The 16,953-nt window shown below is 48.6% G+C and overlaps 1 protein-coding gene across 1 annotated transcript in view; it reads right to left on the bottom strand.

The window, feature by feature from the left end:
* The window catches only part of CCDC85C (coiled-coil domain containing 85C), a 114,662-nt gene extending 100,491 nt beyond the window's left edge, over positions 1–14,171 (bottom strand). The window contains exon 1 of the mRNA XM_065636024.1: positions 13,109–14,171. Coding sequence (XP_065492096.1) covers positions 13,109–13,820 — 712 coding nt within the window. The 5' untranslated portion in view covers positions 13,821–14,171. The remainder of the gene's footprint in view (positions 1–13,108) is intronic.
* Positions 14,172–16,953: the final 2,782 nt, after the last annotated feature.

Genomic DNA, 16,953 nt, shown 5'->3' with positions numbered 1-16,953 from the left:
CCATCATTATTGGTTTTCCTGCCACCTTGCATTATGTGTCCCTGGGATTTCAACATGTTCGAAACTCAGGTACTAGATCCGTTTGCACATTTTTAAAAAGCTGAAATGGGAAGGAGTGCGAAGTTCAGGTCTACACGTCATCCAGCATTTATCGAGTAAACTGGTTCCTTCAGGCAACTTTTTCTGCCCATTATTATTCTGGGATCTCCTTTGCTTGCAATTCTGAAAATGTATTCATAACTAGCGGTAGACTTGCTTTTGACTTGCTGATCAAAATACAGTCTTTATAGCTCCAGGCACCATCATCAATGCTGTGCTGGAGGGAATTCAATCCAGTTCAATGCAATTGGCTGTTAAAAATAACCGCTAGCTCCCAAACCACATCTTTGGACTCATTTACTCCATCTCCTCCTTCAGGCTGCTGCCGCTCCCCTTTGCAGTGGTCTCCAGCTCCATCCTGAGCTTGGCAGGCAACTCTTGCTGCCCACCCCTCAGCACTGTGAGGACATCTCCCCCCAGCACAGCACGAGGGCTGCTTGCGAGCTTCATCTGAGCTTGACGCAAGTTCTCCGCCCAACTGCCCCCTTGCTCTCTACCCTCCCGCAGCAGGTCCAGGAGGTCGGCACCTCCACAGCGCCCCATGCCAGGCCATGTACTCCATGCTGCCCAGCCCTTCCCTCCAGCTCTACAGATGTTGTTTTTGATAGAACAACCCTGTCCCTTTGTGTTTGATATGGTTTTGGTTTAAATCCAGATATGAAACCTCTCATTTAAAAAGAAATGGTCAAATTCAAATATCGCTGTCCTTAAACATAACACAGTCAGGGAGTTTTACCCTTTAGGTAACATTCCTTTTACCGGGTCAGTTCCAAGCCTTTCCCAAAAATATTGCATTTGCTTCACTTTGAACTGCCAAATAAAAAAAATTTTAAAAGGACAGCTCTCTCATTTTTATCCAAATAAGGCAGAATGAAAAGACAGGACAGCAGATTTTCCATCGGAAACCTTCTCTGGCCAACCTGGCCAAGATGCTTTAACAGCCTGAAAGGAAAAATAGAGGCCTCTCCAACAACTGCATCAGCTGCTGTTTACGTGAACCATTCCTCATCTTGCAGGACTCCGAGCAGACTCGTCTCCGTGAGCCGTGGCATCAGAAAGCTTGATGGACCTATGTTGTCATGGACAGAAGGCAGTTACAGCTCTGCAGCGATGCTTTCTCAAGTACACAGCCCCACGGCCAAGAAAATCAGGTAGTCACCTCAGATACTTCCAAGAGCAAAGTTTGAATCATGTTCAGAATACTTAATACTCTAAAAATGCTGAGCACCTGTCCTTTGAACAGGAGATGCCCTTCAGGTATCCCAGGTGGATCCCCAGAAACAGAGATGCTCTGGATCACTTGCCATTGTGCAAACTCTTGACCTGCTGTGGCAGAGCCAAAGCAGGACTGTGACCTGCACCTGCCACCTCCACGTACACACCCTCCCTCAGCTCTCATTGCATGAGGCAGCAGATGCTATTGCGTTACAAAATGCTGCCTTTACTTAAAGGAAAAAGAAAAAAAACAAACACCACCAAAAAAACCACACAGAAGTGGATAAACACATAGCTTTACATTAAGCATGGATTAAACAACATTGCTGTTTAGAGGAATGTGTTTTTTAAGAACAAATTTCCAGAGGAACTTAATTATGCTCCTAGGGTTAACAAAAGGATTTGCGTGATCCAGTTTCTCTTCTTTACTCCGCTGTGAGTGATGGATGTGACTGAATACAGCAATCCACTTAACCCCACAGGATCTACACCCATCATTTTAAATAATTAAATAGCATTCATTTGAGGTGATCCTTTTTCTCCCACTCCCTGCTGCTTAGCCTTACATATAGAAAACATTTAGTGCATAAGGCAAACAACAAACAGGAATATAATTAGTCCTTTCGAACCGAGATGTTGTTTAACTAATTGAAAAGAGAGAAAGCAAAAGCTCGCACTGCGTGGCTAGCGGCAAAGTCATAAATTGTCACTTTTCTGAGGTTCATACTCCAGTAATTATCTTTTATACAAAGAACAGTGACTCATAAATCCGCTTTTTCATAAAAATCCTGCACAAAAAGTCTGCAATAAAAGAGCTCCCCCCCCTTTTTCTTGGTCAACTTGAAGCTGAAACAAGGTTTTTATGAGCTGTGGGAGTGGAAAGTCATTAGGGTTTCAATTCCAAATGAAAATTAAGGCTTTTAACTTCCCATACTACTCATACTGACAACCTTTCATACATAATTGCCTAGGAAGAGTTACTGCGGTCTTGTCACCCTCCTAATGATTGGGTGATACACTGACAAATAGATCCTCCCTAAATTCCACTACGCAACTATGAATAAAAGCCCAAGGTGGTTAAGAAACATTGGGTTCACACCCAAGAGTGACTTTTATGACTTTTCAGTCATGGCTTGTTTGGATTTACCAAATTATCAGCAAAGGAAATAGAGCAATCAAGGGAACAGGTAAGAATTTAATTGGAAAGAGGAAAGGTGTCGTCAGCAATTACAGCAAACACACCGCTGCCTTGCAGTGACACGGGGAGCAACGTCACAACAAGGACCCGTCTGCTTCACAGTTGTGGTTCTTCACCTCAGCTGAAACTGCACTGGGCTGCCAGATAAACAGCATTTTAAATAGGCATATATAATATGATACCCAACTGGGCAACGTAGGTGGGATGAGCTGAAATAACAACAAATGCTGTCCCCACACTCTGGAAGATATCAAGGTAATCTGTTCTGTGACAGCAGCAGCACCTTTCCGCACTTGTCTCTGGCTGTGGAGAGGCAAACACTGCTCTTTATCTTATTTTGCTCTTTATCTTCTCATTTAGAAGAATTTTATTTGACAAGTTTCTACTTTTGATGGTTGGCTGGAGACTGTCCATACTTCATCATCCTGCATTCCCAAGAATTGTATAAAATACACAAGGAAGGAATACTCAACACGTAAAGTGCTTTTATCTCAGTAAAGCTGAAACAGGATTTGAAGCAACTCCAAAACTAGAACTAGAAAGGTCTGGAGTTTCAGTTATAATAAAGGCTGCTCCTTTCTTGCTAGCTCATTATAACTTAAAACCTGTGTTGTTTCTTATCACCGGTATCATAGCAATGGTTAGAGGCCCCTTTTGAGGAAAGGGTCCAATTCTGTGGAGCACTGTATGAGCATGTTATAAAAGACCTAATGAACTACCATTTTTTATTTTAAAGCTTACAGCTAAAACAATTGAGTCTTAACTGACCTCGTAAAAAGAGGACTGCATTGTGTTACAAGAGGCCAGGAGCAAAGCATGAGACACTTCCAAATAAACTGCTCAGAATCCAGAAAGCAAGCAGGTACACCAAAACCTCAAAAAGAACAGCTTTCAGAAGATGGTTGAATACAGTCACACACATGCAGCTGTGCAAACATGGCCTGGAGGACTGAGAGCTGCAGAAATCATTGGTTTTTTTCTGAGGTAGAACCTGCAGCCACTCCAGAAGAGAAGATCTCCACAAAGAAGACATACATTATTGTGCTTCAGGACGTCAAAGAGGAAAAGCACAGGCTTTAAAAACCAATCCCTGTCTTTTTAAGAGGTGTAACAAGCAGCTAAGAGAATGAAAAGGGGAAACATCACAAACGTTAATCAGAATTGGAAGACAGAAAGCCTGCTGTACTGGCTAAAATACTCAACTGGTGTGTAGCCTCAAAAACAAACATCACAAAGAAATGAATTAATAATTGAAATAAAGCGAGTACATAGGTATAGGTAACAGCAAAGGGCAGGTGTATCAGCGGTCTGACCAGAAGCGACTGATTGACTCACTCCCATGCTGGGTTTGAGCTGCAATCAGGAAAGTGAACAAGGGGACATTTTATCAGAGTGTTTCACAATATGCCATCTTTGTGCGATGCATGAGCCACTGGTGAAGATCATATAACCTATAACTACATATCACATTCAACAGCAAACAAGCTTTTAACTCAGTGGAAAGGGATTAAATGCTCCACAGATCCAAATCATAGATGAAAGTTATATTCAGCTGCTGGGAAATATATAAATACGAGACTGCAAACCCCAGTAAGGGAGATAAGAAAAGGAAACCAGGAAGACAACAGAATACTGTGCCTCACAAAAGTGCTTTGAGATTGTACATAAAAATAAGATTTTCTTAACACCTTTGTTAGGAGCTGAAAAAGATTCAGCATCAATCAAAATGAGTTTTCTATTACTGATACTCTGCTAGCATCTGAGGATGCTACTCCAGCATAAAACAGTGGACTTCTATGTAGGTTGTCCTGGAGCCATTTCTAGCAGATCCTACCAAAAAAAAAAAAAAACAACGGGTAGAGACCAGTGAAAACATCAACATGACAATGGTAAATAGCTGCATGTATATAACCAGGGGCAGTCAGTCCTCTGGCTACACAAAAATCAAGCAAACTATTACCTAAATAGGTCAGATTATGTTCACTCTTGGAGTTTAAAGACATTGTGGATCTTCTTTGAATTAAAGACTAAAGCAAGTGTAGAGACTCCATTCAAGTCAGTGTCCGCGTAGTAACTTCGCTGGCCACTGAGATGTACCACACCACCGTGGCCTGATACAAAGTCACAGCCATCTGTCGAGAAGCACAGTGTCACAGGAGTGGCATTTATGGGACAAGGCATTATCAATAAGTGTCACAGAGTGAATGAAATGTACCATAGCAAGTAAAAAACTGCAGATGAACGATGGATACCAGCCCTCCAGAGACTGCTTAGCACTTAATGGAGAGCCGGAAACCAGGAATGCAGGTTTTAACTTTGGATTTGTGACATGCAGTAACCTGTCTTCAGATGATCCAGGATGGGAGATGTGGGGAAGGACAAACATTTTTTTTAATCTAGTCAACCCCACTAGATCAGAGACTGACGACAAGCCTCCTGCTGCATTGGTTTCCATAGAAATACGAAGCTTTGGGGACTGGAAATGCTGTAAGGCTTACTTTGTCTTCTTTTCTGAAATAATGGTCTGGTTTGACTGCTCTGCCTTGAGTGGTCCTTTTGCCTGCTCCTTTCCTCTACATAGGTCTTCAGCAGTGAGAGGATGGAGCAGCTCCCACCCCGCAGCTCTCCCCACCGCACCGGCACGGGGCTTTCAGCACCACACGGTCTCGTTTCGTTGTCCCAGGAAGGCAGGGGCAGGTCAGACACAGCTGCCACCCCCCCAGCGTAGGCAGCCCTGGAGCATCCTACTGTCCTGGAGACAGTTTGGAACAGCAGCAAAGTACCTCCTCTTGCTTCCCAGCCCGAGCCCTGCTCCATCCATTTGCTCCACACGCTTCATCCTCCATCTCCCACAACCACCCAAATGCTGCTGACATGAATGAAATCCCAGCAGGAGAGGAGTTTGGGGATGGAATGGGGGCCGAGGCAGCAGCATGCCGTCCTGAGTGTCACTGCACAGAGCTGGGGGATGGAGCAAAGACTGAAGGGCTCTTCAGAGCACTCCTGCTTTGATTGAACTACCTCTGCCAGCAAGCTGGGGCTGACACAACCGCACAAGACAGCTAGCGTGTCACCCCTGCGACTGCAGCCTACGACTGGCCACAGCCCCGATGCCATCAGCCCAGCACCCACTGCCCGGCTCCCTCTGCTACAGACAGCTCAGGCCTGTCCCACCACAGCCACCCCAGGCAAACAGGAGACAGCCCGTCCCACGAGCCTGTAGGAAAAGCCCATGCAGACGATGAGCTAATTCACATCAGATTTAGGATCACTTCAATCTCACCACGAGATCCCTGAAGTTTCAAATCCAACCAACAGTCTGTAATCTACTTCACAAGGACTGTCTTTCACAAAGACCCTTTACAGGAGAGTCTCTGAGCAAGGTGAACACTTGGCACCACCATTGCTCAGAGATGCAAGAAATCAGTACAAGCAAAGACCTTCCTCAGAGAGGCAACGAGTAAGGCAAGCAGCAATTTAAGGGAAAGAAAAATATATATATATACCTGCATGCACAAGGATCAGAGTAACCTGGCGTAAATGGTCTTGGTTCAGACATGAGTCACTAGAAAAGTGTTCAAAATAACCTGTACAGCAGCATTCAATTGCCATGGTGATAAATGTTTCCTAATGCCTAAGAGCAGCTGAGTCCTGAACTCCACACACCTCATTCACTAACAAAAGTGCTCATTATATTGAAAAAAAAAAATCACAAACGAATTGTGGCCATTTTAAGCCCTCCTCAGATCAAGGGCTGATTCACACAGTCTCGTTTCAATGGGAAGTACTGTGCTCATGGAGAGTACTGTGCTCACATCGCGGTTAATTCAGAAGATGGAGCTGGCTTGCTTTTTGCTTCACAATTCAGTAGGCAAGGGGAAGATAGATTCCCTGAGACAGTGTTACTTTTTCTGCCAGGAGTTATCTATTTGCAGAAGTGGGTCAACTTTCTCTTGGTGGACATGTTAGTGTACGAGTGCCTTGCAGCGCTGCCTGCGAATTCCTCCCCGCTCCGCATGCGGAGGAACCTCTGCACATAACTATTTATGGCAGCCAAGTGTTTCATGAATTGCAGCAAGTTAACCACAAGGGGATGATGACATTTGGCGACAGGGCAGGATGAATTCTAGCTGGCAGACAAAAAGTCAGGTTAAAAATACAGAATGCAGAAGCAAACCCAGCCAGTCGCTACTAATTTGCAGGAAAAATGGATGTGCAGCCTCCAAACCTTCCCTCTTCCACGCGAGCAACGTCGTGTGTTTTGCAGCGGGATGCATTAAAGCTTGATCGTGAGCGTGGAAAGGACTTCAGCCTTCCTGGAGCCAAGCATTTTAAGAGAATGGTAAATAGGCTTATATTTTTTTTCATTTGCCTCAGTCCACACCTTCTGATGTATACCAAACATTTTTTGCCAGTTTAAGCACCTCACCTCCATCTCGCCTACCAGTGAGAACAGCCATTGTCCACCCTTGTGCTCCCTGAGCATCTCCAAAGGGCAGCCACAATACAGAAGGATGCCACAGGGCCAGCCTGAGCGGACAACAGCAGACCCTGCCATGGACACGTCTGTGTGAGATCCAAGGAAGGCCACTGCCATGCTGGGGCAGATAAAAAGCCCAGCGGCTCCCAGGGTGGGCCTCCAGCATTGCCCAGGTTTCATTGATGTGGTCAGCTGTGTCCCCACAAAAGCATTAACCCTCGAGCTTTCAGACGCAACATTTCTGTTAAGTGTTAATGTTCATGCCCCTCATCTCCACACACCTGCCAATGCTGCATTTTGGGTTCCCATGCCTGCTGCTTAATTAGATCACCATTTAATTTGATCCTCAGCTTTATTTGATGGAATGCCTCCAGAGGACAAAATCATTTACATGTAACCAACATAGTTTACTCCTCTTATTTGGATTGCTTTTGACAAGCGTAAGTGGATAATTCCATCAAAGGCCCACAGAAAATCGCATTTTAATCAATATAAGTTTTTTTCCTTCAACAGGACATCTGAGAACAAGATATCTCTATAGAAAACTGAAAGAGGATAACAGATTTGACTGCACTACTATGCAGAATATATTTCCAAATATGGCCCAATTTTACTACGTAGTTTAAGTGCCTTGAGCCTTGTTTTCAGGGACACCAGCTACCTTGAAGTTTGTGGGTCTAGTGGGCTGGCACACAGGCAGCACACCAGCAAGAAGGCAGGAATGGGCAATGGAGTAGATCACTCCACTGAAGCCCCTTGGATGAGTGGCCCAAGACTACCGGCTACAAGAAACTCAAGCTGTATCCTTAGTCTCTGAGACCTCAGCATTGATAAACCTATTAGCAGAACTCATTGAACTCACACAGAAGAGATGGAAACAGGTCTACAGAGGTCTTACATCTAGCGTACCAGCCCAGGGCAGGTTTCCTGGCTTAATCACAAGGAACCTGTATATGAGCCTACAGCACCAAAAATACCAACAGGTTGAATATGGCGGTATCAAGAAAAGATAAAGAATTGTTCAGAGGATGAAAAGTGCTCGATATAAGAAAATATATTAGTTGGTCAAGTCGCTTGAACCTCTGTTTAAGCATGGCAGGAGCCACGGAGCTCTGAGAGGTCTCCATCGCAGAGAACAGGGCTTTCTCTGAGCCAGGCTGCTGTGCCCAGGCAGTTTGGGGACTGCAAGGGGTGACATCTGAGTGGCAAAGAGAAAGGCAATTTCATCTCTTTCACAGCTGCACTGGAAGAGTGGACAGTGGTCAGGACACCATCTCAAACAAGCCTGATCTCACCTGATTTTAGGTGGCTGCATGTGAACTAGACATCCAGGCTACCTTCCCATCAGCAAAGGGCGCAGCTAGTGTACAACTCTTCTCCCTCTAAAGCAGACATAGTAGATATAAATCATGACATCAAAGTGTCTTTCTCCACATGGCCAATAAAGGAAGCCCAAGGGGATGCAGATGTTGAAGTCTATATTGGAAATATCTCAAATTAAATGGGATGAACCTCACCCTTTGCTTCTGCCCTTGCATATTCTCATCTCAAAGGCCTCATTAATATGTCATAGTAAATAATATGTACAATGATTATAAATATGCTAATAAAAACAAAGGACTTTGGCCTAAAGGGTTTGTGAAGAAGAGGAAAAATAAGTGCAAGGTAGCTGCATGTCCGATCAATACCAACCCACAGGGAACAGCCATTTCTCTTTGCCACCATTTTAACTGTAATATATCGTACCCCCTAGGTAAATATGTGGACATTTACAAGTGGGAATCAATAGACGCGAAGATCTTCCCACCCCCTCACCCAGAGAGACCATTCTTCTTCCGCTGGAGCAGACAACAGCAAGAGGCCATAGATCAACGTGTCTGCTACTACAGGCTATCTGCCATATCCACGGCTTTCTTCTGGGCCTCTCTGACCACTTTTGTAAGTGTTGATGCTTTTAATAATTTAAATTTAAAAATAAACAACCTGTTCACATTGACAAAGAAATACCCAACTGGAATAAAGCAAATGCCCATTTTGGAAACCCAGAGCAAACAGCTTCAGTGAAAGGTGAGTATAACAACAACATTCAGTTGATGGGGCAAAAAATAATTAAAACCTGAAAGCTTTGCCTGCATGCACAGGATTTTATCCCAGGAACATCACCAGCTAGCGAGTCTGTATGACCCCAGGCTTGCCAATGGATAGAAACAGTTGTCCCAGTCAGATCCAGATAAAGCTAAAACCAGTGGAAGCCATTGCCCTGGCCTCAGGGAGATTTGAGCCACTCCTCCCAATGTTCCCATGAATCTCACAGCCCACGGACATAACCTATGGTACCTGAAGTCTTTTTCCTTCCCCCAGGTGATGTTAACATCATCCCATGTGGCTGTCTTTCTTTTCTGAATTCTTTTTTTTTTCCAAAACACTATTCTGGCAGGAACCGGGCAGTAGCAATGGCCATCACTCCAACAGGGCTGCCCGACGCTGGATGGGCAGAAAAACTATGTTATGTACAGAGATTCCCACCGTGCATACAAAGGAAAGCCAAAGCACTCACAGGCACGACACAGCGACTGTGCTTGATTTCTGTCCTGGATCTGTGGGTAGATTTATGAGAAATCTGGCATATCAGTCAACACAGATGCAACTGGCCAGTTCCCATGACAAAGCTTGGAGATGCCCCTGTCCTGCAGTCCAGCTCCAAACTCACACACAGAGGATGGATATCAGCTTCCAAAAAGCCAGTTTATGAAAGTAAATAGACTTCAGAGAAGTGAAGAGAAGGTAGATCACAATTTGGGTTGGTTTTGGTTTTTAAACTTATACCATTTATACTGAATTCACCTGACAAATCTAGACTTCATCGCGTCCCATTGGGGTGGGTCACTGGGGCAAATAAATCAAGCCCTGGTTTACCAACTCACTTCCAAAGGATTGCTGAAGAGAAGATGAGAAATATTTAATCCAAATTTGCTCACTAAGATTTCATTAAAAAGCTACCTCCCTAGGAGCATTTAACAGTCACCATACTCCTGACTCCTTTAGAAAAGCACTGAACAAGTGAAACAGTCCTGCTCAATACCTAGAAAAGCAGAGCACCACAAGAAGCCCAACAGATACCATTAGCAGGGACAGCACATTTCAGGACTCTTCATCTCTTCCATATGCAAAATGCTCTAGCAAGCAGCTCACCATGCCTTGCTCCCATCAGTTGTCCAAGACTTCTGCTGGGTCCATACTACAGATGCTAAATTCTGCCCTGCATCCCTTTCAGATCCACCCACACCCTCCCTAAGAAACTATAAGAGGGCTGTCCATTGTGGTATGAGCTGAGCTGGCTGGGCAGTCTCTGCTTTATCCACTGCTTAGTTACCCAGTGCTGTAGCAAACCAGACTGAAGTTTCCAACCTCAAAATGAAAAGCCACGCTTTCTCCTCTTACACCCTCCTGTGTTATCCCTGGGGAAAAATTTAAAAAGTCAGCAGGAAAAAAGAGTATAAAAAGGCAGAGGTCCGGGCTGCATGCACAGAAGGCAGAGACAGCAGCAGGAGACACAGCAGGATGCTCGCTGTGGGGCTGCTCCCTGACAGCTCCACCACCCACCTGACTCACAGGGGTTGTGTTTTTGTGTTCACCTGCACTGCTCCTCCATATTGTCACAGGCCTAACAGAATTGCCGCTTGGTCCCAGGCAAGGCCCCCTCCCAGACTTCTTGCTGTCAGTCAAAAAGAGGGGCCTGATAAGCTTTGTATTTACATATGTATTGAGAGGCATTTCCAAATGCACAGTCAGGGAAATGGCCTTGCTGAATACCGATGCTATCTGAGAATGACAACTATTCAAGTCATTCTACAGCTTCACTACCTAAGTGGAGAGATCAGGCTTGTTTGCATCTTTACAAGGATTATTAGCTTTAAAAGTGCCGATGATATCTGTCCCATCCTCAGAAATGAAGCCTCGCAGGTTCGCAGCAAAGACTTAGCTTCAGTGCTTGCCACAGAGACCATCTTCCACAGGCATGCCAAAACCAGAAGACACCAAAACATAAGGTCACATCTGAAATGCTTGAGCCTATACTCCTCCTTTCTATACAAGAGCAGGAGAAAGGGCGCAGTGGCACGCATGTAAACATATCCATGTGCAGATGTTCTACCACCCCTCCCTACAGTTACCCTACATAGGGTAGGACATGAGACAGCTCACAGTCCCCTTGGAATGATGCTTCTGGGCACCATCCAGCACACAGTGTTTGAGGATGGCAATGAGGACTGAGCTCTGCAAGCAGAGACTTTCCTCTTTATGCAGATGGGGATGACTTGAATCCCATGCAAGGGGTCCCGCAGTGCCTCACACCAGGTTTAAGGGATGGCTCTGAGGTTGTGGTGGTGTCCCATATGCACAAGAGCCCTGGGTTAATGGGAATAGATTCATCTGTCATTGTCGTAGTCAGCTGTCAATATCTAAAATGTATGTTCTCTAAGGTTCACAAACCAGAACTGCAAAGCCCTTCTGTCTCAAAACAGTAACAGCACATTCAATATTTGCCAAGTGCTCTCCAGGCCTCTGTGCAGAGCAATCAATGCTTTATGAAAATAAAGTCTAGTCACATGAGGAGCAGAAGCTATCTGAAGATTTACAAACCAGATACTTTTGATTTACACAACACTAGGAGAGAGAGCAAGAGAGCAAGACAAAAACAACAAACATTTCAAGATGTTTGCTGTACCCTGCGACAGCTGGTGACTGGATCACCCTTGAAACCAGCAATCCCTGTCTACTGGGTGAGGTGGCCGGAACATCTCCAGCTGGAAGTGGAGACACAGCTGCAACGACACGACCACGCATGGCAAATTCATGAACAAACTATTTGAGAACTAGGTTTATTGGTGCTGCGTGCCCTCAGATCTCTTGGGGCATATGGACTTGCCATAAATCACAAAAAAAACAAAAAAAGCATCAGCACTCCCTGGTCCCACCAGGACCACCAAAAGCTTTGGGAGCTGAGGGCACCATTATGTGGTAAATACATCCACTGCTGACATCAGTCAGAGTCAACCTCTGGGGCTCCAGCCTCTGTGCTTGGAGAAGGGGAGAGGGGAGAGGGTACCCCAACCAGAAAATAGTCCTCTCTGGTTGGAAAAGAGGATTAAGGACATTAAAAAGAGCCTTATATACAACAATTAATTAGATTGGTGCCTGGTTTGATTCCTATTGAACCCTCTTGCCAACCTACTCCTTCTAGAAGTATTTGGTCTTGTTGGTTTCAAAAGAGAAAAAAAATCTCCATTTTAAAGACATTCCAATGTTATTATTTTAATGCTTGATCACTATTAGACAACAAGAGAAACTTTGCTTGAATACAAACTGTCAAAGGAGGCTTGGCACGATTTCACAGTGGAGCTTGTTTCTAACTTTAATGACTAGGCTGAACAAAATTGTGAGTACAGCGTCCCTTCGAGAGCGATCACTTCTCTACAAACAAACCTCCTGTTTCTGAAGCTGAGTGGGGGAACAAGGAGGGGGAAGTTGCACCTCTCCAAAACCGCTGAGCATGCCAGAGCCAGCCTGCCCTGAGAGCCCACGGAGCTAACAGGTGATGATGCTCTGTGAGGCAGACCTGCACTTTCATCAGATGCTTCCAAAATCTCTTCCAGGCTCTTTATCAATCTTATCAAACTACCAAACAAACAAGACAAATGTAAACCAAAGTATTTAAAGGGGGGAGAGAGAGAGGAGGAAGAGATGGAAAAAATAGTGTCTACTTAATCCTGAAAAGTCAGGCTGTTTTTCGTCAAGAACATCCAAAACAAACAAACAAACAAAACAAAACACTAGCCCTCCAGATAAAGAAGGCTCCAACCCTCAGGCCCAGACATCAACAACATAGTCAAGAAGCACCACTCCCCCCCTTCACACGGGTGCCCCTCCCCAGCCCCCGGGGCTGCTCTTCCAAAGAGGTCAGCAAGGGTGGGCAGGGGTGGGGATGGCCAGGACTCCCCTCCTCCGGCATCCCTCACCCCATTGCCAAGGGGCACCGGACCTGCCAAGGGGAGGTGGCGCAGGGCAAGGCCAGCGGCACCTGCTGCCAGGGGGCTGGGAGGGGGGCAGAGGCTCACCGTTTAGGCCGTTGGGGATGCTCCGGTGGTGAAGGGGTGCAGACAGGTCATCCATAGACCTCCGCATGGCCCCGGCCTTGCTGTCGCCAGCCTTATGGTGGTGGAGGTGGTGGTGGTGGTGGTCGGGGCTGCCCGCGCTGCCCGTGCTGGAGGTGCTGCTCCCGTCCCCCACGTCCCTGGTGGCCGAGCCACCATTGAGGTTGGTCAGGCTGGCCTGGCTGTCGATGGAGCTCCGCGAGCCGGCCCCGCTCCGCTCCTCGTCCAGCATGAGCACCATTTCCTTCAGCTCCACATTCTCCCTCAGGAGGGTCTCCTGCCTCGCCTCCAGGTCCTTCAGCTTCTGCTGGTACATGCCCACCTCCTTCCACATCACACTGGCCGTGTGCCTCCCGAAGCGCTGCCATTCCCTCGAAAGCTTCTTGCCTTTCTGCCGGTCATCGTCCAAGAAGCAGCAGAGCTCCCTCAGCTCCTGGTTGTCGTCCTGCAACTTCTGGTTCACCTCCTTCAGCCCGCGGATCTCGTGCAGGTGGAGCTGCAGCCGCCGGTTCACGTCCTTCATTAAGTTGCCGTGTTCCACCATTAAGTTCATCTTTTCATTCTCCACTTTTCTCAGTCTTTTCACCAGCTCTTCCTTGCTCCACCTCAGCATCTCCTCTTCTGAAATTTTGCTCAGGTCTTCTTTAGACCCTTCCAAGGAATTCTTTGCCATCATCTGCGCCTAGGCAGCGTTTGCTCTCACACGGTAACAAATGGTTCGGGTTATTCAGATTATTTTGTTCGCCTGATTTCTTGGGACTAAAATTCACTGCAGCATCTCAGGGAAGAAATATCATAGTTCTCCGCTGAGCGTTGGACAAGGAAGAAGAGCAATGCCGGAGTGGAATATCTGCTCTCCCACAGACCCCATAATAATAATTTTAAAAAAAATAAAAGGATGGGGGTGGAAGAATGAAAAAAAAGGCACCCCTCCAAGGGGGCTGGGGGCGGCAGGGAGCCGGGAGCCGAGCGCTGCCTCCTTCCAAGAGAAGCCTCCGCAAAGGATCGGTCAACTTACCCCGGGCAAAACAACTACGCGGCGGCCGGCCCCCCGTTACCGGGCGCTCCGTCCACTTGTCCTCCCGCCCCCCCGCCGCCCGCCGCTCCCAGCCGCTCCCCGCCGCGGGAGACCGGGCACCCCGCACCCGCCGCCGCGGCCGCTGCTCCGCTCCGCCGCAGCTCGTCCGCAGCCCCGCGGCGACGTGGGGCCGAGCCCGGTGCGGCGGCGGCCGATGCCGGTGCAGCGGTGCCGAAGAGCGATGTGGGAGCCGGCGCCTTCCCGGAATGGCTCAGCCCTCGGGAGCGAGAGAGGGAGGGAGGGAGGGAGGGAGGGAGGAGGCGGGCGGCAGCGCCGGGGCTGATCCCACCTCCTGCCGGGCAGGGAGGCGCGGCCCTGCCCCAGCCGAGCCGAGCGGCTGAGGAGAGCCGGCTGCTGGCGGCGGAGCTGGGGGCCGCCGAGCCGAGCGCCGCCTTCCCCACCGCCCCGCTGGCTGCCGGGGTGGGCGCTGGCCGAGCCCCGGTGCGCCACGCCGCGCCCCGCCGCCGGCTCGGGTTACCGGAGCCGCGGCCGCCGCAGCCAATGCGGGGCCGCCTGGCGCCTTCAAACGGCAGGTACAAAGGGACGGGGCCGCTCCCTTCCTCTCTCCGCCCGCCCTGCCGTGCCCTGCCCTGCTCGCCGCAGCCGGGGCTGGCTCACCGCTCCCACCCCTCACGGGTCTTTCACCCCCCTCTTTGCTTTTTTTTATTTCCTTTTTTTTTTTTAAAGAAAAACTACCGGAGGGAGCACCAGTCCGGGGAAGGGTGGGGTTGGACAGGCAGGAAAACGCGCCCGCCGGGGAAGCGGCGCCGGAGCGGCCCCGGCCGCGCTCTCGGCAGGCGCGGAGAGGGACCCGGAGCCGCGGGCGGCCCGTTCCGGCTGGAAGCGGAGCGGGGTTTCCCGGGGTATCTCCGCTGCTGCCGCCCTCCCGCCACGGGCTTTGTCACCGGGGCCCGGCCCCGCTCTGTTCTGTTCGGATGTCCGCCCTCCCCCTGGGGCGGCCGCCTTTGTCCCCAGCTCTTTCAACCCGCCTCGGCCAGAGCCCGCAGGTTGAAGGAGCCGGCTCCAGCATCCCTACTGCCTCTCTGCTCCCGGGGCAGGCATATTCCTTCAGACCTCAGCCCCGCACCGAGGTGTGGGAGGAAACTGCCCTGAAGACGCAGATAACCGCTTATTCCTCGGTGAAATCTGCCTAGGTCCTGGTGGTCCTTACTGTCAGGAGCAGGGGTGTCAGCATCACTGCTGCACATGTTGGACAGAACCTAGTAAAGGGTACAGAAAGTTAATAAAGTGGATTTCCTAGGCATCACGTAGGCAGATTCCCTATATCCTTGCATCGTATCCCCTGACTTTCACGTTAATGAACATTTCCTTGCACTATACTGTCTCTCTGTAGGCTGCTTTTGTAAAAATGAAAGATACACCAGGACAGAGCAGTGCTGCCAGCTATTTTCCACAAGAGTATCTTTAGGAAGCCCCAGGGAATCACCAGCTTTGTGCTCCTGAGGAGCCTGGATAAGTGATTTTGACTCTAGGGTTAACTCAGTGCAACCTGAGATTTCTGACCACACTGGCAAGCTGGTCAAGACACCCTCTAGCTTTAAGGAAACATCAAGTTTGATGCCAGAGCGTGGGATGCGGAGCAGATGGCCTGTGCATGGAGGGAACATCAGAACAGAGAGGGATGGAGGATTGCAACTTCTGCCTTTTGGAGTTATTTTCCTAAGCCTCAGTCAGCAGAGCAGCAGTTTCTTGGATGCTTTTCTGCACGAGTCTGTGCTTCTTGTTTTCTGAGCCCAGACATACCCTTGGCAAAGTGAGTTAACTGCCTGTTCCCTGATGAAGCAGAACAGCAGGACTTTTCTGCTCCTGGGAGAATTCATCCCCTTCACGAGTGCTGCCAGCCCTTCTCTTCTCCCAAAGTACCATTTATCTCCTTATTATTAAAAAGATAAGAGGAGTTTGGGACAGAGCATGGACAGTAGTTCACTTCATGGGGGATAAGCAGGTGATGGACCCTTGGTAACAGTCCAGCAGACCTGAAGGTGTGAAGAGGACAGTTCTCCCCTAGCACGTACCCACACCAGGGTGGTTCACTAGAGAGGAGGCAATTGCACTGTGCAAGGCAGTGGCAAGGCCGGTTTGCTCCCTTCAGGAGGGATCACCCTGGGCACATAGAGCAGGGGCCACCCAGGACCAGCTGTGCCCTGACCTGAATGCCCACCTTGGTGGCAGCTCTCCAGAAGCCACAGTCCTGCCCGTGGCTGGTTAGCCCCTTCTGACTCAGCCCTTAGGACACTGGAAACCAGCACAGGTGTATGTGTCAAGAGGTCACTGCTCCTGAGGTCTGGGACCGCTCTGACAGGGCCCAGACAGGCGATGGCCAGCATGCTGGGTGATCATGCTGTGCCCCATCTCCTGCTTCTCACCACCTTGAGCCAGGCCACCAGAAGGCAGCATCCTCTGTAATGGGACACGCTGCCGCTGCTTGTGGCTGCATTGTGTCTTGATGGCACCCAGGCATTTCCAAGCCAAGACTTCTATTTACAAGGCTTTAATCACATCCTTCCCCACAGGAAGCAGAAAGTGCTTCTCCCAGACCCTCCCAAGCGGTGATCTGGCTAGCAGATCCCTGGCCAGTGGCTGTGAGAAGGAGGACCGGAGGTGGGGGACCCTGCAGAGCGATCGTTCATCACTGGATGAAGTCAAAAGGGGAGGACAAACCTCTGGCATCTGCACCACAGACACAGGTGCATCTAAGCCAGGGTGGTAC

The sequence above is a fragment of the Caloenas nicobarica genome, chromosome 5, assembly GCF_036013445.1.
Source record: "Caloenas nicobarica isolate bCalNic1 chromosome 5, bCalNic1.hap1, whole genome shotgun sequence".
In the NCBI taxonomy this organism is placed as follows: domain Eukaryota; kingdom Metazoa; phylum Chordata; class Aves; order Columbiformes; family Columbidae; genus Caloenas; species Caloenas nicobarica.
Note: the sequence above shows the minus strand (reverse complement) of the source record. Positions and strands in the feature narration are given on the sequence as shown.